The sequence below is a fragment of the Camelus ferus genome, chromosome 1 (genome assembly GCF_009834535.1).
Source record: "Camelus ferus isolate YT-003-E chromosome 1, BCGSAC_Cfer_1.0, whole genome shotgun sequence".
In the NCBI taxonomy this organism is placed as follows: domain Eukaryota; kingdom Metazoa; phylum Chordata; class Mammalia; order Artiodactyla; family Camelidae; genus Camelus; species Camelus ferus.
This window is the reverse complement of record NC_045696.1, coordinates 34692867-34715390: the sequence shown is the minus strand read 5'-3', so window position 1 is coordinate 34715390 and position 22524 is coordinate 34692867. Positions and strand designations below refer to the sequence as shown.

Below are 22524 nucleotides of genomic sequence, written 5' to 3'. Positions count from 1 at the left end.
TAGGAAGACAATGCTAAAGATGCTGGGCACTGGACTAGTTTTATTTTTTCAACCTTGGTCATTCAGTTACTTACCAAGACAGCGCATGAAGTGAACCTGACATGTCATACAGCCTTCAATCGACTTCCAGACACCCACCCAAATCCCCACCCCCCATTGTAGGTAACATCATGGGACCTGTCCAGCCTCTGGCAAGGTTTTTGATGTTTTCCATCTTTGTCACTACTTTAGATTAAGCTTTTACCTGTAGGCCCTTGTTAAAATGCACATCTGTCGCCCAGGAGGTTAGAAGAGCCCACGTGTTTGTCCAGAAAGCAGGCCCGTAGCGGCCTGTCAGTGTTCGTGAAGAGGAAGCCAGGTGTCCTGGCTGGGTCATGAACAGGCGGGGTTCCAGGCCCGTCTTTGCTACTCATTTGCTGATGACAAGCCTCAGTTTCCCCAGATGCATTTCCCTATCAACAAGAAACTGTATTCCCAGAATTGTACCCAACAGAATTGTTCTCACAGACCTCTAAGATTCTGTCCCGTCTTAAAATTCAATGACTCTATATTCTAAATAGAATATATACTCTGACACTTCAGCCACCAAGAACAAGGCGATTTGATTTTTTTTAAAGAATAAATACTGTATTTTAAATATCCATACAGTATATCTGCCCATGTAATTTCAAAAAAAAAAAAAGCAAGTAATTCCAGCTTGTTAAATTTAGAATGCTTATATTAAAACCAATTTGACAATACTCTCTGGCACTGTTCCCAGAACATTTTCATTTGATTGGGAATTGTTTAAATTTTAATCCATTTTAAACCCTTCTCTCCCCTAACTGTGTCACTTTTGAAATAGTGACTGCAATTGCATTGACTCTCTTATTAAATCATGGCTCTCAGCAGTGTTACTGCTACCCATTTAGATGTTTTTTGGGCCCCATATAGAACGTGTGGCGGGTGAAGAGAATGCATTTATATGATTATGAGTGTCTTTCTGTGGATTCCCTTTTGGTTCCAAGAGCACCTGCCCCGTATCAGTTATCAATACTCCTGTACAGCTCTCACTGCTCTGATCTTTCCCTTTTAAAACATTTGAGAAAATAGCAAAATTGTCTTCCTAGACACTTTTGCCAGCACAAACTCTAGAAAAACAAGCAAAAAGCAAGTCAAACTGTGCAGATTCTATCAGTCAAACAGGCTCATTTTCTGTAAATTCATAATCGCATGGCTTTTCCCTTCCTTACTAGCACTTTGCTGTACTCTCAGTCAACTCTCAATGCTCATTGGCCTTGAGAAGAGAAAGTGGAAACAGTGGCAACAGAGGCTGGGGGAAGGGCTTCCAGCAGGACCTCCCGTGGATGCTCGAGCCTCAGCTTCGGTACAGCGCCTTCCCGGGTCTCTATATCGGGCTTTTATCACTGCATACAGCAACCAACACACACTTTTTCTTAACAACTCTCTCTCTCCACTCACTCCTTTACTGATCCAACCACTTCTGAGACTGAAATTTACCTTTTATCCTAAGAGCTACCATACTTTAATCAACAACTAGTCCCAGGCACTGAGTTACCCACGCCACATAAATTTCATCACTTAATCCTTACACAGTCTTACAAGTCAGAAATAACCTTGTTTGTTAAAATTAGGGAAATAATTTGCACAATGTCCACAGACAATAAAGAGTTGCGTCTAGATGAACACCCAGTACTGTCTCACTATTTAAAATGTGTATTTGTTTAAAAGGAATAATAACCAGGGTATAGTACTGGATGAGCACAAAAGTGACAGAGCTGGTAGTATGGTTTGATCAAAACTATAACATCTACATGTGTGTAGGAAAGACTCAGCTAATGACTTCCATGATCTCCATATTCCTTGATTGGAAATGGCATTTGGTAACACTGAGGATAAGTGCTACCAAAACTTAAGTTTCGGTCAGCCTGACTTTTATTGTCCTAACACTTCTTTCTCATGTACAAGAAAGTCTAGGGCAGTGTTGTTCGACAGAAATACAACGTGAGAAATTCAGGTCACTTATGTAACAGCAAAGTTTCTTGTAGCCATATTAAAAAGGTAAAATGAAACAGGTAAAGCTAATTTTAATAATATATTTTACTTAACCCAGTATAACCAACATACTATCATTTTAACATGCAATCAATATTAAAAATATTGACATAACTTTCCTTCTTATTTTTTCATAAGCCTTTGAAATCCAGTGTGCATTTTATGCTAACAGTATATCTTAGTTCAGACTAGCCACAGTGTAAGTGCTCTTAGCCAGATGCTAAGTGACTATCGTATTGGACCACAGGTCAGGAAAGTGGCTGCTGGGGCTAGATTCCTAGTAGTTCACAGGGCTTTTCCCTCATATTTAACACCTCAAGTTCATGGAATAGTTACCATACCAGGTATTGTATCACTATTGAAAGCAAGAACAGGGAGGAGCCACTACCAGTAAAATCCTTCCCAGAAAAACCTCTATTTATGTCTGTGAACTGTGTCCCAAAGTGACCCTTCATCACAAGAGGTCCTGGGAAAGTGAGAAATTAGGTTTTTCCAGTTTCCAGTGGCAGTATAAGGAGAAGGGGATGGGAAGCAGAACTCTATTTGCTAAGCAGCTTGGTCAGCCATAGGTATTGATTTAAAAAAAAAAAAACAAAAAAGAATATATTTTAAGCAAAGAGAAATTCTAGTGTGAAATAAAATTCATATTTGATAGCAAGACAAGAAAAATTTAAACATGAAACACTCTTCTCTGCCCTTCGGCCTTCTCTCGGTGGCCCCCACTGTGCACTGCGTATCTGTATCAGGCATCCACCAAGCCTCCCCCATCGGCAGGAATACCTGCTCAACCATGAAGAGCAACGTTCTCCCGGCATCAACAAGACACTTCCTTGAAAGATAACATTCCTCCGTGATCTTGTAAGGGGTCACATGACCCATCAGGATGACGCTTAGATCTGGATTATATAAACTGTCAATAATACATCATTTGATGTACAGCCCTCTGTCTCAAAAAACTTGTATAACTGTGCCTTGATTTCTAACTGGAGGAAAAGTTCTCAGAGCTTTCTGAGATGCTCTTACCAGATTATAAGCCTCAAATTTGGCTCGAATAAAATTTTCCCTTTCTTTCTTAGATCGACTAATTTTTTTGTCAACACTGGGAATCACAGAAACATGCTGTTTCATTTTTGTAATATTTATATAATATTTAACTAAATAATAAATATTTTCCTTTCAGAACAATATGTGTCTAGCTCACTCACACCATTTGCCAGGAGAGAGAGTAAAGGAGCATCAGGAATGAAGCATCTGGGGAGAACAGTGGTTCTCAGAAGATGAGAGTTTCAACCTCACTTTCCCCCCCGATCTTTCCATGGTGAGCCTTCCATGAATATGTGTACATACTGAACATCAAATATAACACTATTTGTTCAAATTCCTATTGAGCTAATGTCAATGTTCATTTTAATACATCACAATCTAAATATGTATTTCTCTTAATAGTTTATATTTCTTCCCAGTCATCTCTTTCCCAAATAGCAAAAAATAGATCTAAAATAATACCATCTTAATATCAACAATATTCCATAGCTACCTTAATAAAAAGGAAAAAGATCTTTAGCTTCAGAAAAATGAAGAATATATAGCTTTGACATAATTAACATTGGAATTTGAGTAACAAGAAATGGAAGCAAATTAGCTAATAACTTATACTGTGGATAGTTTGAATTCCTCTGTCCAATGGTACACATACTACATGTTATGGTAAGCTTAAGTTTTGTATTCTAAAGTATTTCTGTATGTCCTCTCTTCCTACAAAAATCCTAAAAATATACTCACTTATCTTAAACCATGATATGACATGGCATATTCTACTAATAGTAGAAAACTAATCTGTAATGAAGTTATTCCATTGAATGTAAATTAAAGTTGTTATTTTGTTTATTCAGTTTTAAATATGAGTCCATACATGTATATATAGGCGTTCATATAACCAATGCTCTAAAGCCCATCAGGTCATCTAATGGGATTTGTGAAGCAAAGTTGCCATAAACTAGAATATAGGGCACATGGCATGAGCTGACAACTACAAGCATAAAATTCCTTAGTTGAAAACATGAATGAATTTAAACCATCAGAGAAATTAGGTCAATAACATAGTCTTTAACTGTAATCTCCTGAGATATGCATTTTGAAAAGGAGTAGAAATCCTTGGATTCTGCACGAGGAGGAGTAATCCCATTATAACTTCACTACGCTGTAGCGATTGAGATGAACTTTGTACCACATTATATGAAGGTCACGTGTTGACCTCGCCACAACTAAGCCGCAGCTTCAAGAGATTTTATGATTGTTGCTTAATACATTAAAAACCAAATAAAAGAATAATTTGTGCAACCTAATATTACCACTAATACCATTAATATCACTTGAAATCCTCTTTTCTTTTTAAATACTTGATGGCATATCAAATGGTTGCATAGCCCCTATGCGCATATGGATGCCTGACTCCTAAACTCTATGACACCAGATAATAATGCACACTATAAATCAGCCAGTGACTCCTTAATGACATAAACTCAGTGCCTGAATTGCCAGTGGATCATACTTTCCCATCATTATGATACTAAGTAAATATGCACTCAGGGCTGTTAACACCACTCTGGACTTTGACACGTGCCACCACTCAGGGTGCCGATGACCAGCTACGCAAATGCTTCGCATAGATCTACTATATTGCCATTGCCATGCATTCCTTGGAGACCTTAAAAGTGATGGTTGTGTCACCTGAAAGTGACATAAGATCACAACGTTCTATTTGAGAATACTGTCCAATTGATGATTATTTCAAAATGTAAGAGAGAAAATACTTTAATTCTAATTAATTAAAAAGACTGAGGGGATTCATTTAAATTCAAATAAGAACTATGACTTCCCCGCCAGCACCTCTCCTTGACTTACACACACACGCAAAAGACCTTTAGTGCTGCAGACTTTGATGAAAGTTTGGAGAGAGAGAGAAATTTTGAAGAATCAAGAAGTTAAAATGCAATGTTAGATCCTTATTTCTAAGTGCCTTTCATGGCCCTATTATGTGACTCTACCCTCCTCTCTGCTGTCTGCTCTCTGCCCTTCCCCTCTCTGCTCTTTGCCCATCCTTTAGAAAGAAAAAAAAAATTCTCCTATCTTCTTACAGAGTAATCCAGCTATCGCCAGCCCCAGTACTGAAACTCAGCAAAGCCATACGTTTTGCAAATCCAAAGTTATATTAATGAGCGCTTACTCTTTCACGTCCTATGCATATTTGCTGAAATAAAGGAAAAGTATAGTGGTATGACTTATAATACGATCCTTAGAAACCTTGACAGGTTTATTTTTAATGAATTTTTCTTTTATAAATGGATCAAATATTTAAACAGCCTGAAATCTAACTGTTTGCAGTTTAGAGTTATGTTCACGTAAACCAAGTATTGGTCTAAAGTGTAAGTTAGCAATTGTGTCACTTAAAAAAAAATCTAAATAAGTATTAAAAATAAATAATTTGTAGAAAACAAACTTATGGTTACCAAATAAGTCTTCTTGGGTAAGTGGTATGTAAGGCATCCAATTGTGAATTAGTCACTTTTCTGTAAAGACACAGGAAGTATGAATAATATCATTTTATTTAAAATAGTCGTATATGTGGCGGACAGAAATTTTGGAATTAGAAAAGGATGCAAACTTACATAATGAGTTTGATAATCTGCAACAGATAAAATCCATTTATATGCAAAATTACTATTTATAAAAATGGCTACATCTTATTTTTGAAAATTATAAATGAGTATTACATGCATCAAAAGATAATAAATTATCTTGGGACTTGGGAAATTATTGGATCATTATCAACTAATAATTCAACTAGAGTTTAAAGAGCTGTCTAAACTGGAGATTATTCTAGTAGTCTAACAGCAATATTGACATCATTTCAAAGACTTTTAGAAATGCCAAAACACTTGATTGCATCAAACTCTAATGTGCACTACACAATTTAAAGGCCTAACTAGCAATAAAAAAAAAAAAATTGTGCATATATAACAAACAATTTACCAGTCACATAAGTCAAATCTTTCATGTTTCCTTACACTTGAGTGTCTACATTTGAAACTTGAAAGAATTTTGCATTTAATCTTATGACTTGAAAAAATGTAAGCTAAAATACATCTATCAACTAATCATATAAAAACAACAAATCCAAGCATTAAAAAAGAGCCATTAAGGATAATCTCATAAATAATGAAGTAAATGTGTGTTCTTTATTCATTACTAAATTTTAGTTTTAAAGTTTAGCACTTACTTTGTTACAGTCAAATACATATAATTTTATAGAATTTTTTAAATAGTCCCAAATGTTAATTATGCTTATCTCCATGAGGTTATTGAGGTTCAGAGAGTTTAGGCAACTTTCCCACATTCATATAGCAAGCCAGTGGGAAGGTAGGAGGTTGATTCCAACATTGAGGTTCTTAGTCACCCTTCTAGAATCCCTCACATAAGACTCTGAGAAATAGAAACCTAAAATAGCTGTTTGGAAGGTAACACTTTCTGAATATATACGTGTGACAACTAGCAGTTCAAGTTCCCAGTAACTTTATCTCACCAAAAGAAATGCATAGTATAATTTATGAATTGATAAACCAGATATATCAAATATCCTTGATTCTACAACATATGTTTTAAAGCTCCAGCATTTTCTGTACTTTGTCTTTTGATCAAAGAAACCTTCACATTTCCAGGCAGGGTATTTCCTTAGCCTCTAAGAACTTAACGAGTATACACCCAGAAGCATCTGCTTATTGTCTTGTATAGCACAACATGTGGTTGAATTTTAACTAAAAATTTGCATTACTAATTATGAGGAAATTATCCCAAGAATATTTAATTTTCATTAAAATGTAGCATTGAAATAAAAATCTTCTCAGTTTTTTTCCCCTATAAAAGGGTCTAGGGCAGTTTTAATGAAAATTAAAAATTCTTGTAAAGATTAAGTGTAAAGCCTTAGAACAGTACTGGGCATGCAGTAGGCACTCAATGAATGTTTGCCATTCCATGACAATGCTAATTATGAGGCAGAGGAGGAGGAGGATGTGGATGAGCATGGAAACAACTGCAGGCTATAAACTTACGAATGGAACGAGAAGAACATTTCAACAAAAGCATGACCTACTTAATTTTTTGCATGGCAATAACCAGGTCCTTACAGGACCTAGAAATGGGTGACACTTCCAAGGAAATAAAGCTGTTTCATATTGTCATTGAAACATATCCAAAAATGTCACTTTAAACTCATGTTGTTTAAAGTACAGCTCACGTTTTCTCCCCATCAAAGAGCATGGAAACGACACCACTCCCTGTGCTGTTACCACTTACAGTGAAGTGAATAGTGTCCCCCCCAAATTCATGTTCACTTCAAGAGTGTGATCTTATTGGAAACAGGGTCTTTGCAGATGTAATTAGTTAAGATGAGGCCATACTGGATTGGCATGGGCCCTAAATCCAATGACTAATCTCCTTGTAAGAAGAGGAAGGGACCCACAGAGGCACAGGAAAGAAGATCATGTAAAGGCAGAGATTAGAATAATGTGACTATAAGCCTAGGAACATCAAGGAACGCCAGGAGCCACTAGAAGCTAGAAAGAGGCAAAGAAGGACTTTTCCCCAGAGGCTTCAGAGGGCGCATGGCCCTGCCTACTCCTTAGTTTCACACTTTTAGCCTCCTCAACTGTGAAAGAATACATTTCTGTTGTCTTAAGCCACCAAGTTTGTGGTATTTTGTCACGGCAGCCCTAGAAAACTAAGACACTACGTCTGCACGTCCACCCCTCTTGCTGTTGTTACTGAGTCCAGGCTTGTACTGTTCGTCGCATGACAGCTCAATAAATCAAGGGACAAGTAGCGGGGGCAAGGAATAGTGACTTTACTAAAAAAGCCAGCAGACGGAGAAGATGGTACACTAGTGTCCCGAAGAAACTTCTTACCTGAGTTCGGATTCTGGCTTCTTTCCTACTAAAAGCGGAGGGAGTAAAGTCGAGCATTTCCTAGCTCTGGTCAGCCTTTGACAGAGTCGGGGTAGGGGTGGGAGTGGGGGGTATGTTAATTTCTTCCAGCCTACAGTCATCCACAGGTGGGCCTGGTCAGCATGTTTCCTGTGAGCTAAACAAATGTATTTTAGCTTAACGCTCATTACCTGGGAGCCAGGGTTCCCAGAGATGGGCTGTTAAGTGTAATTTAAGCTTTTAGGCAACATCCCTTTAGTGATTAACTTGTAGCAAAAACAATAGAATACAGTAAAAGAAACAGATCCAAATGGAGTCAGACTTGTTCATCCCTATTGCAGTCTCCTGCCTAAATGCTCACTCCCTTTTTATCCCAGTGAATTCATCCAACTCTTCTCTGAACCTCAGTGCAGACCTCACTGACTCTCCCTGATCTCCTAATTATCTTTCTTCCAACAGCTAAAGCCTGGGAATCCATCCCTCACAATTTAGTAACAAGCTGTTAGATCTTTATGGGGAGAGCCAGATCTCAAATTTGTTTAGCCCCTCAATGTCCAGCACTTACAAGATGCTCAAGAAAAGTGCCCGAGCAATTAGGTCTGGGGCACAGGCTCTGACTCAGATTAAGAGCACAGTCCCTGGGACCAGACAACCAGGGTTCAGACCCTGGCTTCGCTCATTATAGATCCATAATGTGGCACAACTTCTCATGTATCCTCTGTGCCTCACTTGCCTCAGGTGTAGAATGGGGATAATAGCAGTATTTATGTTGTAAAGTTTTTCCAAGAGACTGAGTTAACACTATAAAGCACTTCAAACAGTTGCTAGCACACAGTAAGTCCTTGAAGCTATTATCTTTTTTATTCCAACTATTACAATATCCAGAGAAAATACATATTAAAATACATCTGTTTAAGATTAGGTGTGGACAGATGTTGCTAAAAAGGAGCCCTGAGTGAACTAAGTAGGCAAAAACAATTAGTCAAGTGTTCTGCTCTTCAACTCCCCGCCCCCCATCAATTATTTTCTGGTATAATCAGAAAAGATACTGTTTTGGGAGGAATCGACTCGACATTTCTTTTCCTAACTGTGTAATGGTTAATCATGTGTCTCAACTTCACTGGGCTAAAAGGTGCCAAAGGAGTTGGTGAAACATTATTTCTGGGTGTGTCTGTGAGGGTGTTCCAAGAAGAGACTGGCATTTAAATTGGTGAACTAAGTAAAGATCATCTTCTCTAATCGCATGTGAACATCCCACTCATGGGGAGCCAATAGAACAGAAAAGTAGAGGAAGGCGGAATTTGCTCTATCTGAGCTGGGATATCCATCTTTTCCTGCCCTTGGGTATCAGCACTCCTGGCTCTTAGGCCTTCAGATTGGGATCAGTACTTACATAATTGGCCCCCAGGTAGCTTCTCAGGCATTTCAGTTCCAGACTGAATTACACCACTGGTTTTCCTGGTCCTTCAATTTGCAGGTGGCACAGTCACACTTCTTGACCTCTATAATGGCATGAAACAATTCCTTCAATAAATCTCTTCATAGGTAAGTAGATAGATAGATAGATAGATAGATAGATAGATAGATAGATAGATAGATAGACAGACAGACAGACAGACAGATAGATAGGTAGGTAGGTAGATAGATCAATCAATCCTATTGGTTCTGTTTCTCTGGAGAACCCTGAATAACAATGTAAGTGTTAGGTAGTTTAGATAGAAATGAGCGCTGGGCAGGGGGAGAGGAAGGGGAAAGGAAAAATCCAGAAATTTCTACTTTCTCTAAATGAGGGCCAGTAAAAGAAGCCAGTTAAAATCAAAACGCTGCAGCTGGACCTGCCCAAAAAGGGAATGGGCATGCCAGAGCACAGGCAACCTAAGCTGTCAATCAATCAATCGCAAAACCAGGATATGAAAACAGGAAAAACAAAGGAATGGCGCCATTTTTCCTCTCTTGGATCAGCCCACTCCCAATTCTCAGCAATGTACTATTTTTTACTTTTTTTATTTCACTAATGAAAATCTTGCTTATATCACGCTTTCTGTCTCTTGTCAAAAATCTTTTTTTCAGGTGACTAAGAACTGAGGTAATTCTTATTTTCCTTTTCCTGGTAACATAAGGAATAACCTTGCCCTTCTTAGAAAATATTAGCCAATATTCCAAATATCCTCATATGACTTATTAATCCTAAAACCCCTTATCTCTCAGGAGTTTCCCTCATCTTTAATATCCTCTCTCTTTTCCCTAGGCAAATCCCCCTCCCTCTTTTAAGTCCAGTCTCCTACGTGTGACATGATTACTTTCCCAATTACTCAAGCCCACCCCAATCCTTTCTTCCTGTGAAGACTTCTAATACACCATAGCATAGAATTCAGCACACAATCAAATACCAATAATCTATAATTTTTATGTACATATATTCTGTTTCCACTAAACTGTGAGTTTAAGAGAAGAACCAGCAATTTAGCAAGAGATTGATTCTAAAGTCCATTCTCTTGATTGTATTTATGTGTTTAAATCTGTATTTCTTAACATAATGGTAAACCGTTTAATATAGTCAGAATATTCTAGACATTAAAATACCTTTCCTAGGCCATTTAAGTAAACTTTTACTTTAAAAAAAAATTGGGGAGGGATAATTTATCTGCTTTATTTGGCCCAAATAAAAATTTTTTTGGTAATATATATCTTGCTATTTGATTGTTACGTTTATAGAATAATAATGAGAAAGTTGTAAGAAAAGGCCCAAAAGGAAAGTTTCAGAGAAATGAAATCATTTAGACTAAAGAAGTCAAATGGATGAAATAAGTAAGGTTAGTGTTATATTTGATGAAAACTTGAGCTTCAATTTCTGCAGAAAGGAGCCAGGTAAGACATAAGACAAAATTTATGAAGAGGTAAATTTATAAAAGATAAAACCAAGAGAGAAAGGGACAAAGATGTTCCTCTTTTTAAATTACTGAAGAAAATAACTCTCTGAATAAGATAGTTTCCTGTTCTGTCTAAAAGCCTGGGGATGGGTAAGAAGGTCTGTTCTGTAAATCCTGAAATCTACTTGAAAGAAACATATATTAAACATTTTTTAACTATCATCTGTAATTTTACTCCTGCTGATTTTCCTCAGAGTGATGATTACAATCAATTCTTTAACCTTTTTAATTACAGGAAAATGGGCAGCTTAATTACACATCATGGGGTAAAGTACAGTGGGAAAGCAGCTGCAATGGTTGGAATTCAGGTAAAAGAGCAATAAAGACATTGTAAAGAAAAACAATACTCATCAAGTCAAATAAATAAGCTGTAAGAAAAGGCAATCAGAGAAGTAGAAAGAGAAAATAGCCATCTATATTCGTTTAATTTGATATTTTAATTAATTAACGAACTTAGGGGAAGACAAAATATCTCTAAACCTGTCAAGTAAATTTTAAATAGAATAAGACTCTACTAATGTTTTGACAACAGATATATTGTCAGGCTACCTGCTCTATCCTCATCCCCTAACACAGTCCTTGGAACTTTTGTTGCAATCACAGAGAACTCAGGTATATGGCAGGCACATCCAAACTGAACCCAGATAGAAAGCATGAAAGCCTCAGGGCACTGATACAGATGTCATGAAACAACACTCTTCAAGTTTAAGCTTTAACTTATTGGACTGCCCTTGAATCCATGTCAGCCAAGGAAAGAGAGGCATTCATTCACTCATTTATAAGCATTTATTGCACACCCATTATGCACCAAGCATAGCACTAAGGACTAGTGCAGAAGGGCAAGGTCTGACCTTGCATCCGAGCACAAGGTCACCCAAATTAGTAAGAGGGGCAGAAGAGTTTCTGGAGACAGATGCATGTAGGCTAGTTGACTGGGTAGTGTAGAGACAAGGAACAGCTCTTCAACTTGCTTGTTTCCTCAGTAAAGTAGGAGGCAGATTCATCAGCTGAAAGAAGGAAGAGAGGGAGAAGCATTGAAGGTTTAGGAGAGAGGAGAGCATGAAACAGACATCTGAGGATGGAAGAGCCAATGACGAGGAAACTGACTGCAGGCGGTGCCAAGGGTCCCCATTGTCATGCGTTACTGAGAAATCATTCAGCCTGTTTGTCTACATTCTTCCAGCTATCTTCAGTTGTTCAAGAGAGGGCACAGAGAGCCAGTCAGATTTAACCAGAATGTTGGTTTTACCAGACAAGTACCACAGATGGAGACAGGAGTCAATAGTCCATATGTAAGAAAAGTGTCCTTTAAATGAAAAGGGAGCGCTCTAACATTATGCATAAATTCACTTAAAAGTGAAACAGTAATTAAAATCAATTGTAATTCTATTTTTATTTATGTTTATTTATTGGCTTTTATTAACACTATTAAGTCAGCACGTGAGATCTTCTAGTGTACGAGGGAACTCTGTCTATACAAAACATAAAAAAATAAAAATAATACTCCATGTGAGGAAGAAGGCAAGTACAAGTAGAATTAAAGTGCTCAGCTTGAAAATAAGGTCAGGGGCTGGGGTATAGCTCAGTGGTAGAGTGTATGCTTAGCATGCACGAGATCCTGGATTCAATCCCCAGTACCTCCATCAAGAAAAAAAAAAGAAAGAAAATAAAATAGGAATTGGGGGACAAAGGAAAGAGCAGGGCTGAACCAAATGGCAGGAGATTGGAGAAACTACTGTTTTGTGGAAAAATTAAGAAAAACACTTAAGTCCCACATAAATCAGAAGTGCATGTGTGAGAGGGCAAGGAGACTTCTCATCAAAGTTAGTATGGGCAGGAAGTTGGATCCGAAGTAAATTTGATAATTTACGAAAACCTCAGGCACACCAGTGGTCCTCCTACAAAGAGGGAAATGACAGCTTGTATTCGTCGTATGTAGGTCGTAAAGCCCAGGATGACATTATTTTTCCCCAGAGTTACATGGTTAACATTCATGAAACTTTCTTTGACCCACAAAATTAAGATTATTAAACTAGATATCTAGGTCCACTTTTAGCTCTTCCATTCCGTGAAACTGAGGTTTTCCAGGAAAAAGCACAGTAAATTAACCCCTAGCCCCCAGCCCCAACCTAAAAGCAACAAACTGAGTATAACCCAACTTGAGTTTATTGCTACATCCTTAACTGCTCCCTGTTCCCACTGGGATCTATGTCTTAATGGAGAAAGGGCAACTCTCCAGCTGTCCCCGTAAGCTTGTTTAAAGTGATTATCACTGAGTGAAAGGGGTATCAGGAGGCAATCACAATCAGGAGGTAACTCTCCAAAAGGCAGGGCTCCCGGAATAAAGTCACTCAGCTATGTGAACAGTACACTCTGCTGGCCCTAACCAGTTATTTCTGCCTTGTAAGTATAATTTTCGTGCCTTGAGTGATTAAATGAATATGAAAGCTGTGTTCTAAAAGGTTAATTATATGGTGCAGGAGTAAATGTTGTATCACTGGCTCTTTGTTTAACTTAGAATTCTAACACCACTTCTTGAAAATGTAAAAGCTGCATATTTTCCATAACTAATTAACAAAGAAGTTGATTAAAAGTTATGTATTTCGTCTACTAGATGCAACATCTGGGTGCAGGATTTAAGAATTAAGATAGTTTCCAGGTGAAATGAAACAGATTCTTTAAAGGAAAGAATCTTATACAGCTACAATATTTACAGTGCTTTTATCAAGACATTAAAACAGAAGCAGATGCTTCTCTATAATTCTAAAATATTAGTTACACATGGTATAATGCATTGCAGAAAACATAATAATAATAATGGATGGTAGTAAGACAAAACAGTTTTCTCCTGAAGTTGGATACAGAACAGATACCAGATATTTTTGAAGTTAAACTTAATACAGATGGGACAATCATAAATGTGTTGCAAAGTAAATATCACACTAGAGACATAAGAGAAAGTATCACGAAACATTTTAAGAAATATCAGTGTTGAGGGGGATGGTATAACACATACACTCATTCTTAATAAGTATGAATTATTTAAAGTATCAATCATGTAACTATTAAAATATTCCTGGTGATGTGCCTATATACTACTTACACTTAGAAGCCTATTCTAACTCCGTTTTGTGGGTTCATGTGATGAAACACCGTATAGCTATGACTGAATTAACAGCTCCATACTCGAAGCACCTGACCCCAGTGCTTATTACCAATACAACAAAAATTGAAAAACAGGCGCTGTGCTAAGTGGAAGGAATATAAATACACGATAAACTCTTTTTGCTCTGCACCCTGTGTAATTCAAGAGAGAACATGCCAGAGGGCAAGGTGATCTCTCATCCAATTCAGCACAGGCAGGAAATTGGGGCAGGAAGTGAACTTGGGAATTCAGAGACATCTTGGGCACAGCAATGGTCTTTCCACACAGAATGAAATGGCAATTTGCGGAATTGTCTAGTGGGAAAACAGCTGTAGGTAGGAAAAAGCCCACAATAATGTGTTAAGATCCTTGTTTCAGGTATATATAAGGCACCATGGGGGCAGAGACAAAGCAGTTAGGTACCGCTAGAGCTGGATAAGGCTTTACCAAGAAGGAAGTGACGTTCAAAGAATATTCGGAAAGATGGGGAAGGAGGACATCGTAGGAAAAGCAGACAGAAGAGTTAAGTGAGAGCACAACTTGAAAGAGCAGGATATCATCTGTCCCATAAAACCTTCCAAAGCAGTGATTTACCTGTCTGAAGCAAAGCAGCAAAAGAAAAGGAGAGAAGACTGATTATGCCCTTAACACTTTCAACACCTATCAAATATTATGCAGGATTTACAAAGAATCCATAAGGTGATTTCATGAAATGCCTCCATTCTTGGAAAAAATCTGCCAAGCTCAGCTTCTGCATGATTACATTTTGTTCTAGAAGCAAGACAAAATTCCTTTTTGTTTTTCAAACAGAAATATCTTTGATTTCTGATTTGAGAAACAAGAAACATTCATTATAGAAATATTCACACAACACAGGAAAATATAAAGAAGAAAATGAGATCCAATCTCCTCAAAACAAACACCATTTACATATCGGTGCACAATGTTTTAATATTTGCAGTGTACGTGTGAATGTATGTTCCTGCCTGAGTACAGCCTCAAACTTGTACAAAAAAAAGGTACTACTTGGAGTAATCTAGATGTTGGAAAAGGCCGTCTCCTGTGTGCTGTCTTTGACCCCACTGGTCTGCATAAGAACGGACCTTGGGCTTGGAACACTTCCTTACCAAGAGACGACAGCCTCACAGGGTGGATCACCTTTTGTGGAACTAGCTTTCCCTATTGTAAGTTCACTGTGTGCTCCTTTGTTCTGCTTAAGTGTTGCATCTTATTGTACCTGGCCAACCCCATTACTACACCTGTCCTCCATAGGGAGGGGACAAGCTCTTCCACTGGAGCTCGGGAAGGGTGCTTATAGGTAAACTGCCCTGCAGGGGCTGCCTGGAGAGACCTACTGGCCTTGGGGGATCTTGCTCTGACTCTAAAGCTGATCTTGCTCTGCCTCTTCTCTCTGTAAGTAAAGCCATTGCTCCATCCAGTGCTTGACTGCATTGTATTTTCCTTGGAGAGCCCAATACCAGGATGCCATGGGCAGAAGTACTTGAACTTCTGTTCCTGATGGTTGGCATTGTGATGCGCTTTGCTATCTTCCATATAGCTGGAGTCTTCCCCTGGGAATGGCAACCTGTGCATGCATGGTGTTCAGCTCATTACTTTATACCCCATGTCAGGCAGTGTCAGCAAATTCCTCCTTGCCCCATAAGGTCTAAATAATATTGCCTCAAACCTTCAATCCACACCCTGTTGCTAACCCTTATGTAGAGCCCTACCCCCAAGTTCCTAGTCGTTCTTCTGAGCAACTCTGCCTCCAGGCTCCAGCCTTTACATTTTCTTCCTTGTCTGATATCAAACTCAGACCCTTCTTTGAGTTCCACAATAAGGCCCATTTTACACATGCATCTGGGACTAGATTAGACTTTACTGAGGATTTATTAGGAAGATTTTAAAAAGAAAAAAACAAGTTTACATCGCAGCAACAACAACATTTGAATCAAATATTAAAATCCAAGTTCCCAAATGGATCTTTGGTAAACCCACTACTGGGGAATCTGCACTGGCCTTTAATTGTAAGCAATCCCTTTCTCACAACTTCTCAGTGGAAATTCAGTCCCCTCACTCCCTTCACTCTCTCTTGCTCCCACATGGTCATGCAGAGCAGATGAAATAGCTCTTCTGATCCTTCAGTTCTCTCCATTCATGTCCCAGTTCTTACTTTCCACCCTGAGTGTTCTCACAAAGACAGTTCCTTGCTAAACAAGACAATTGGTGTGGGTGTGTTATTAGTACATGCTGGTTTCATATACAGGTAAGTTTATCAGGCATGTCATAATAAGAGATCAACAGCATCGTTTTTAATGACTGCATATTTCACAATTAGTCATTCAACCTATCATGTTTTATAGCTATATAATTTTTCAATCTGTCCTTACTTCAATTAACATCTTTGCATAAATATTGCAGATATTTTCTTAGCTTATTTGGAAAGTAGATGAAAATTCTTACTTGATAAATTCCTGTCCTAAAATAGAGTAGGCAGAGGTTTATTTCTCCAAGTGAAATTATCTGATCAGTCACCTCTGCACACTGATTTTAAAATGTACACCTCCCTCATCCTTTTCCCCATACTGAAGAATGTTTTTTAGACCCCAAGGCTAGATCAACCACCTGTGAAGTACTGATCAGACAGTAGGCTTCTATACTACTACTTCCATTGAAACACTGGTGATACATATTTCTACAACACTTTAATTAATTTTTTTATTTGAAAATGTGAAACTTTAATAGTGGCACAAACATTTAAATACTAACCATGAATTTGTTTAAATGAAATGGAACCCCTTCTATTTAGAATGGTAAATTGATCTTCTTAAATGTCAACCATTATCAATCCCTGCTTAATCTAGGCGTGGGTTTTTCAAGGTCTAACTTGCTTTCCTCATTTTTTTCCAAAAACACAGAACTTTTAGGGCCAACCTTAGCATTTCTATTAAACAATCTGTATCAGTCAAGCTTCTCCAGAGAAAAAGAACCTATAGGCAATATACATAAATATTCTTAAAGATAGATGGATGGATAGATAGATAGATAGATAGATAGATAGATAGATAATCCTAACTTCTTCGGAAGTCATTAGAGATCCCATACCTACCTCTCCATATTCACTTTTGTTATTTGTTTAGGAATGTTCACTTTTCACATTCCTCTTTAAACACAGGGTGCAAATTTTAAATAATCAAAACACATCACAGTTAATAAATAATGATTATATGTGTTCTTTAAGTTCAATACAGAAACTTCAGAGAAAATTGTTTGATAGAATTAATGTTTGTTTCTTTCCAATACTATCCCAGCCAGCCTCCTAATTCTTTCTGATTTTGAAACGTCTATTTCATAAAGAGGCTTTGTAGAAAAACATTGAGTCTGTTTTAAATTTTTGTGGACCAAATGCCTCAAAGAAGTTTGCTAAAAACTGTTTATACAATTATGATTTCCTAGGTACCACACCCCCAAAATCGAAAGAAGCATCCCTTCATCAATTACTCATAATTAGTTCCAGGATCCACAGTCATCTCAAATCTAACATGGCCAAAATTAAATCAGTCTCCTCCCTCCTCATCCTTACTCCTTTCCAGTGTTCCCATGTTATGAAATGCACCACCACTTACATTTGACCAAGGAAGAAAACTAGAAACTGCCCTGAATTCTGCCTTTCCCTTACCACCATACTCAATCATTCAATCAGTCACCAATAAATGCTGGTTACACTACTTCAAGAGCCCAAATCTGTCCTCTTTCTGTAATCCCAGTTACTGTCTTAGTTCAGGTCTTCATTGTCTTCATTGCACTTGGCCTTCTTGCCTCTATACTTAATGCACTTTCCCCATCCCATCTCCCATCCATTCCCCAGTCAACAGCAAAGGTGATTTTTCAAAAAAATCAAAAGCTAAAAGAACAAATAAGCAATGCAGTCAGAACATGAAATTCTATTTAAAAGTCTTGAATTGTTCTCTATTTTCCACAGAATCAAGTCCAAGTTCTTCAATATAGAGAGAAACTCCCCTATAACTTTGCCACCACATCTTCAGTCTCAACATTTATTACTATCCATTTCTATTCTTGATCTACCATTATAGAGAAACCTGTGGCCAAAGATCAGGAATGACTCCTTTATCCTTTCAGACTCTAAAATAAATAAATGATCCTATTTATAAGCAAAAATTTAAATAAGTATGTTGGTAAAACTTTTGCCAACCAAGCCCTTTATTTTATATACAAGATAGCCTTAAGTAATAGGGGTTTTTTTGGTTTAGTTTAGTTTAGTTTAGTTTTTTCATTGAAGTATAGTCAGTTACAATGTGTCAGTTTCTGGCATGCAGCATAATGTCCCAGTCATGTGTGTATATATATATGTGTGTGTGTGTGTGTATATATACATATATATATGTATATATACACACACACATATCTTTGTTTTCATATTCTTTTTCATTAAAGGTTATTACAAGATAGTGAATATATTTTCCAGTGCTATACAGAAGAAATTTGATTTGATCTATTTTTATATATAGCGGTTAACATTTGCAAATCTCAAACACCCAAATTTATCCCTTCCCACTATTTTCCTGCGGAAACCATAAGATTGTTTACTATGTCTGCGAGTCTGTTTCTGTTAAGTAATAGGTTTTAAATGACTGCTTTCTCGGTCTACTTATTTAGCAATTTTTTTTCTTACATTATTTCAAAAGTCAAAAGTGAAGTTATCACTTCCTCTTACATCATCTTAAAAGAGGTGGACTAAGAATGTTGGTTCACAACTGGAGGAGTTTCCTGGTAAAATCTGAAACTAGCCCTGTACACAAGAGGGCAAGGAGAGACTGAAGAAAGAGACAGCCACTCCAGAATGGTAGGTGGTATAATAATTTAATAAGCAAGAGAACTTACATATGAGGCTTGTCTTGGGTGGCTGTAGGACAAGTAGATTCCCACATCTGCCCACCAGATTCTTAAAAGTTTACTTAGAGGCCTTAACTGGGTTCAGTCACATGTACCATCCAGATGATCTCAACTACACATTGCTCTCTCAAGGCTGCATCCTTCAAAACAATTCCCACTGTGGGAACTGTGGGCAGAACTTTCATTTTAAGGACAGGGGAGGGGTGTGAGGTCCAGCTCACAGGTCAACCGGCAGCCATGTCCTCTGGATGACCTCCTCCATCAAAGAGATATTCTCCACCTGCGTATTGCCTCCAACAAGGTCTTCAGTGAATTTTCTCCATGTAGTATTCCAATTCTCCTGAGCAGGTATGTGGTCTCAGAACTGAGGTGCAAAAAAAGGGATGTCTTTGAGGTTCTCCCTGGTAGTACTACCACATGGAATTATTTCATCTTGTTAACAAAAGCATTTAATTTACACTTGAAGATTAGATACATAATATATGTAATTATATATATATAGAGAGAGAGACTGCTGACATTTAGAACCTATTATAGCAAGTTTTTAAATGGGAGATTGTATTTAAATTTTCTAGTAATTAATTTGTATTGTACTTTACAAAAGTATCAGTCCAAGACAGAATGGACATATAGACATAAAAAATAAAAAAGCAAAGACCTGGATTTCACCATCGATAATTTGAGAAGCTCTGTTCTAGCACACTTTTTAACTCTGCCAACACACCAAACATGTAAAGTCTGGCTTTGTGTCTACCCAACTAGCATTAGCATTTGTTCAATCTACTGATGAACCTCTCCAGGATGATTTCTTCTGTAGGTGAGTGCAGTCTCATATGGCCCGGTGTCTCCCACAGATACTTTCCTAGTGTCTTATTAGGTGCTGTATATTACAGGAGTCCAGTCCTGGCCTCTCACAGATAGCCCATCTCAGAAGGGGTGATCAGTGTTGATCAGACTGCCCCCCACCACTGCAGAAGAGCTTACCAACATGTAGTAAATTGTGTCATTTCCCACCAAGAGGAATGGTATTAAATTCCAAGTTCTATATACTCCCAGTAGGGACAATTCAGTGGAATGAATCTGTAACTCTAGCCTGAAAAGCAATAGTCATCATCACAAATAATAGCATTAGACAATCTATTCTTAAAAAGAAAAAAATTAAAAAAATTTTTTTCATTCTAAATGACTGCTGAGTCTTATTTATTCTCATGTACCCACTCAACTACCTACATCATACTGCTAGGTTCTCTTGCCTTTACTTCCCCCTTTTCTGGCTTTACTGCCCAGTAGTTAAACCTCTCAATTGGATTAAAGAGAATTTTTGCTTTTATTAAATCTTTCTGGGGATATCACCAAGATGACAACATAGGAGGCTCCTAAATTCCCCTCCACAGATGCACCAAATATACAGCTACACAAGAATTAATTCCCTGCAGAGAAATCGGAAAACTACTTGGGTGGTTCCTACACATCGGGTGAATGAGAAAATTCATTCACGAAGGCTGAGATACGCTCTCACCATAAACCCACCTCTGGCACAGTGCCTGGAGGCCCCCGCCTGAAGGCTCTAGAGAATAAGCCATGGGCAATCAACTCCCAGATTCTCCCTGGGGAGCAAAAGGTTTGGACCCCATATCTAGTGTTCCAACTTTTAAGTCTGCCGCCAGGGGACTAGCCCCCAAATCAGCCAGCATCACAAGTCCCACAGGACCATAGGAAACAAAGAAGCAGTTGTTACAGGCAGGAGGCAGGAGAACTCTCCACCTGGCTATCCCCACCAGGCTCTGTGCAGAGGCAGTAGACAAATCTCCCTCTCCCAGTTTTTAACCTGAAGGGGTTTGACTACATATTTCTCCAGATGTTGCCTGAGGGTCTAGTTTCTAATTAGCCGGCAACAAAGTACTAACTGAAATCCTCCCCAGAGCCCAAAAGAGCAGGTGGGTGCTTCCCCCACCTTTCCCTCTGGCCCGCTCTGATGAAAAAATCAAGCCTCCAGCTTCATTCTAGAAGGAAGGAGTTTGTCCACACATCTAATGCCCCAACTTTTATAGTCAGCACCCAAGGGATGGGTCCCCAAGTCGCCCAGCTCTGACAGTCAAAAGGGCTTGCATTCTTAAGTTCCACGGGACTAGAGCAAACTAAGAAGCAGTTGTCAAATGGACTCATGAACCCTCCCCACAGCTATTTCCCCTGGACTAAGCAACAAGAGAGCAGGCAAAAACAACCAGCTCCCAGTTCTCCCCCCCCCCCCAGGGGGTCTGACTGCGTGCTCTCCCAGCTGCCGCTTGCAGGCCAGGGGGCACGCCCCGCTTCCTCCCTCTGCTCGCTCCGACAATAAAGCCCGGTCACCTGCTCCTCCCTGGCCCCTTTTGCTGCTACCACCCAAGGGATAAGCCCTCAAATTCCTTAGCTCTGACAGCCAACAAGGCTCAGTACTCCTAAGTCCCACAGGACCATATTAAACACAACAAGCAGTTTTCACATGGGCACTCACGTACTTCCTACAGGTACCCCCCTGAGCTCAATGCAGAGGAAGCAGACAAAGTGCCCATCGCCCACTCTCTCTGTGGAAGGGGGAAGGGATCTGACTGCATACATTCCCAGCTGCTGCCTGAGGTTCTGGCTTCCAACTAGCCTGGTGAGGAAGCTGACAAGGATCCTCCCAGGACAGAGCTGGTAGGCACAGCAGCCTCTGTCTGCTCCTCCTCACTAACTCCAACAGTAAAACCAAGTATCAGGCTTCTTCCTGGGAAGAGCTTGTCCACACATTTAGCACCCCAACTCTTACAACTCCCCTGTCCACCTGAAGGACTGGCTTTAAAATGACCGAGCTCTGGGAGCTAACGGAACTCGGCATTCATGAATTCCCTGGAATTACAAAAAGCAAAGAGGCAGTTCTATTTGGGTGCACAAGCTCTCCCAGCAACTAGTCCCTCTAACTCAGCACAAAGAACGTTAACAAAAACACCCAGCTCCAATTTCTCCCTTATAGGAGCTAGACTATACATGTAATGTTCTGACTTCCCCAGCTGCCACCTGAAGACAGGACTTCGAATTAGCAGCTTTGCCATGCTTATTTGGTCAGTGTTTTGGCAAAGCTGCTGAGAATATACAGTGAAAAAAAATAGTCGCTTACATAAATAGTGCCGGGAAAACTGGATATTCACATGCAAAAGAATGAAACTTTCCCCTATCTTACATCATACACAAATCACCCAAAATGGATTAAAGACCTGAATGTAAGTGAACCATAAAACTCCTAGAAGAAAACATAGGCAGTAAGTTCCTGATATCAGTCTTGCCAATGATTTTTTTTGATTTGACATCAAAAGTAAAGGCAATAAAAGCAAAAATTAACAAGTGGGACTACATCAAACTAAAAAAGCTTCTGCACAGCAAAGGAAGCTATTAACAATATGAAAGTCAATTGTGGAATGGGGGAAAATATTTGCAAACCACATATCCAATAAGAAGTTAATACCCACACTATACAAGTCAACTG

General features: G+C 38.6%; 1 protein-coding gene across 6 annotated transcripts in view; it reads right to left on the bottom strand.

Moving 5' to 3' along the window:
- Nucleotides 1–22524, bottom strand: part of LOC116663076 — a 125549-nt gene that overhangs the window by 47810 nt on the left and 55215 nt on the right. For 3 of the 6 annotated variants that reach the window (XR_004319130.1, XR_004319126.1, XM_032477609.1), the window contains one exon: nucleotides 9427–9535. Coding sequence is in view for 1 of the 6 variants with exons in the window: in XM_032477609.1 (XP_032333500.1) it covers nucleotides 9459–9535 (77 nt within the window). In the remaining 5 variants the exon portion in view is untranslated. Of the gene's footprint in view, nucleotides 1–9426; nucleotides 9536–18982; nucleotides 19387–19583; nucleotides 20116–22524 lie in introns of those variants that run through there. The other 3 variants (XR_004319138.1, XM_032477614.1, XM_032477620.1) reach the window with 3 other exon arrangements.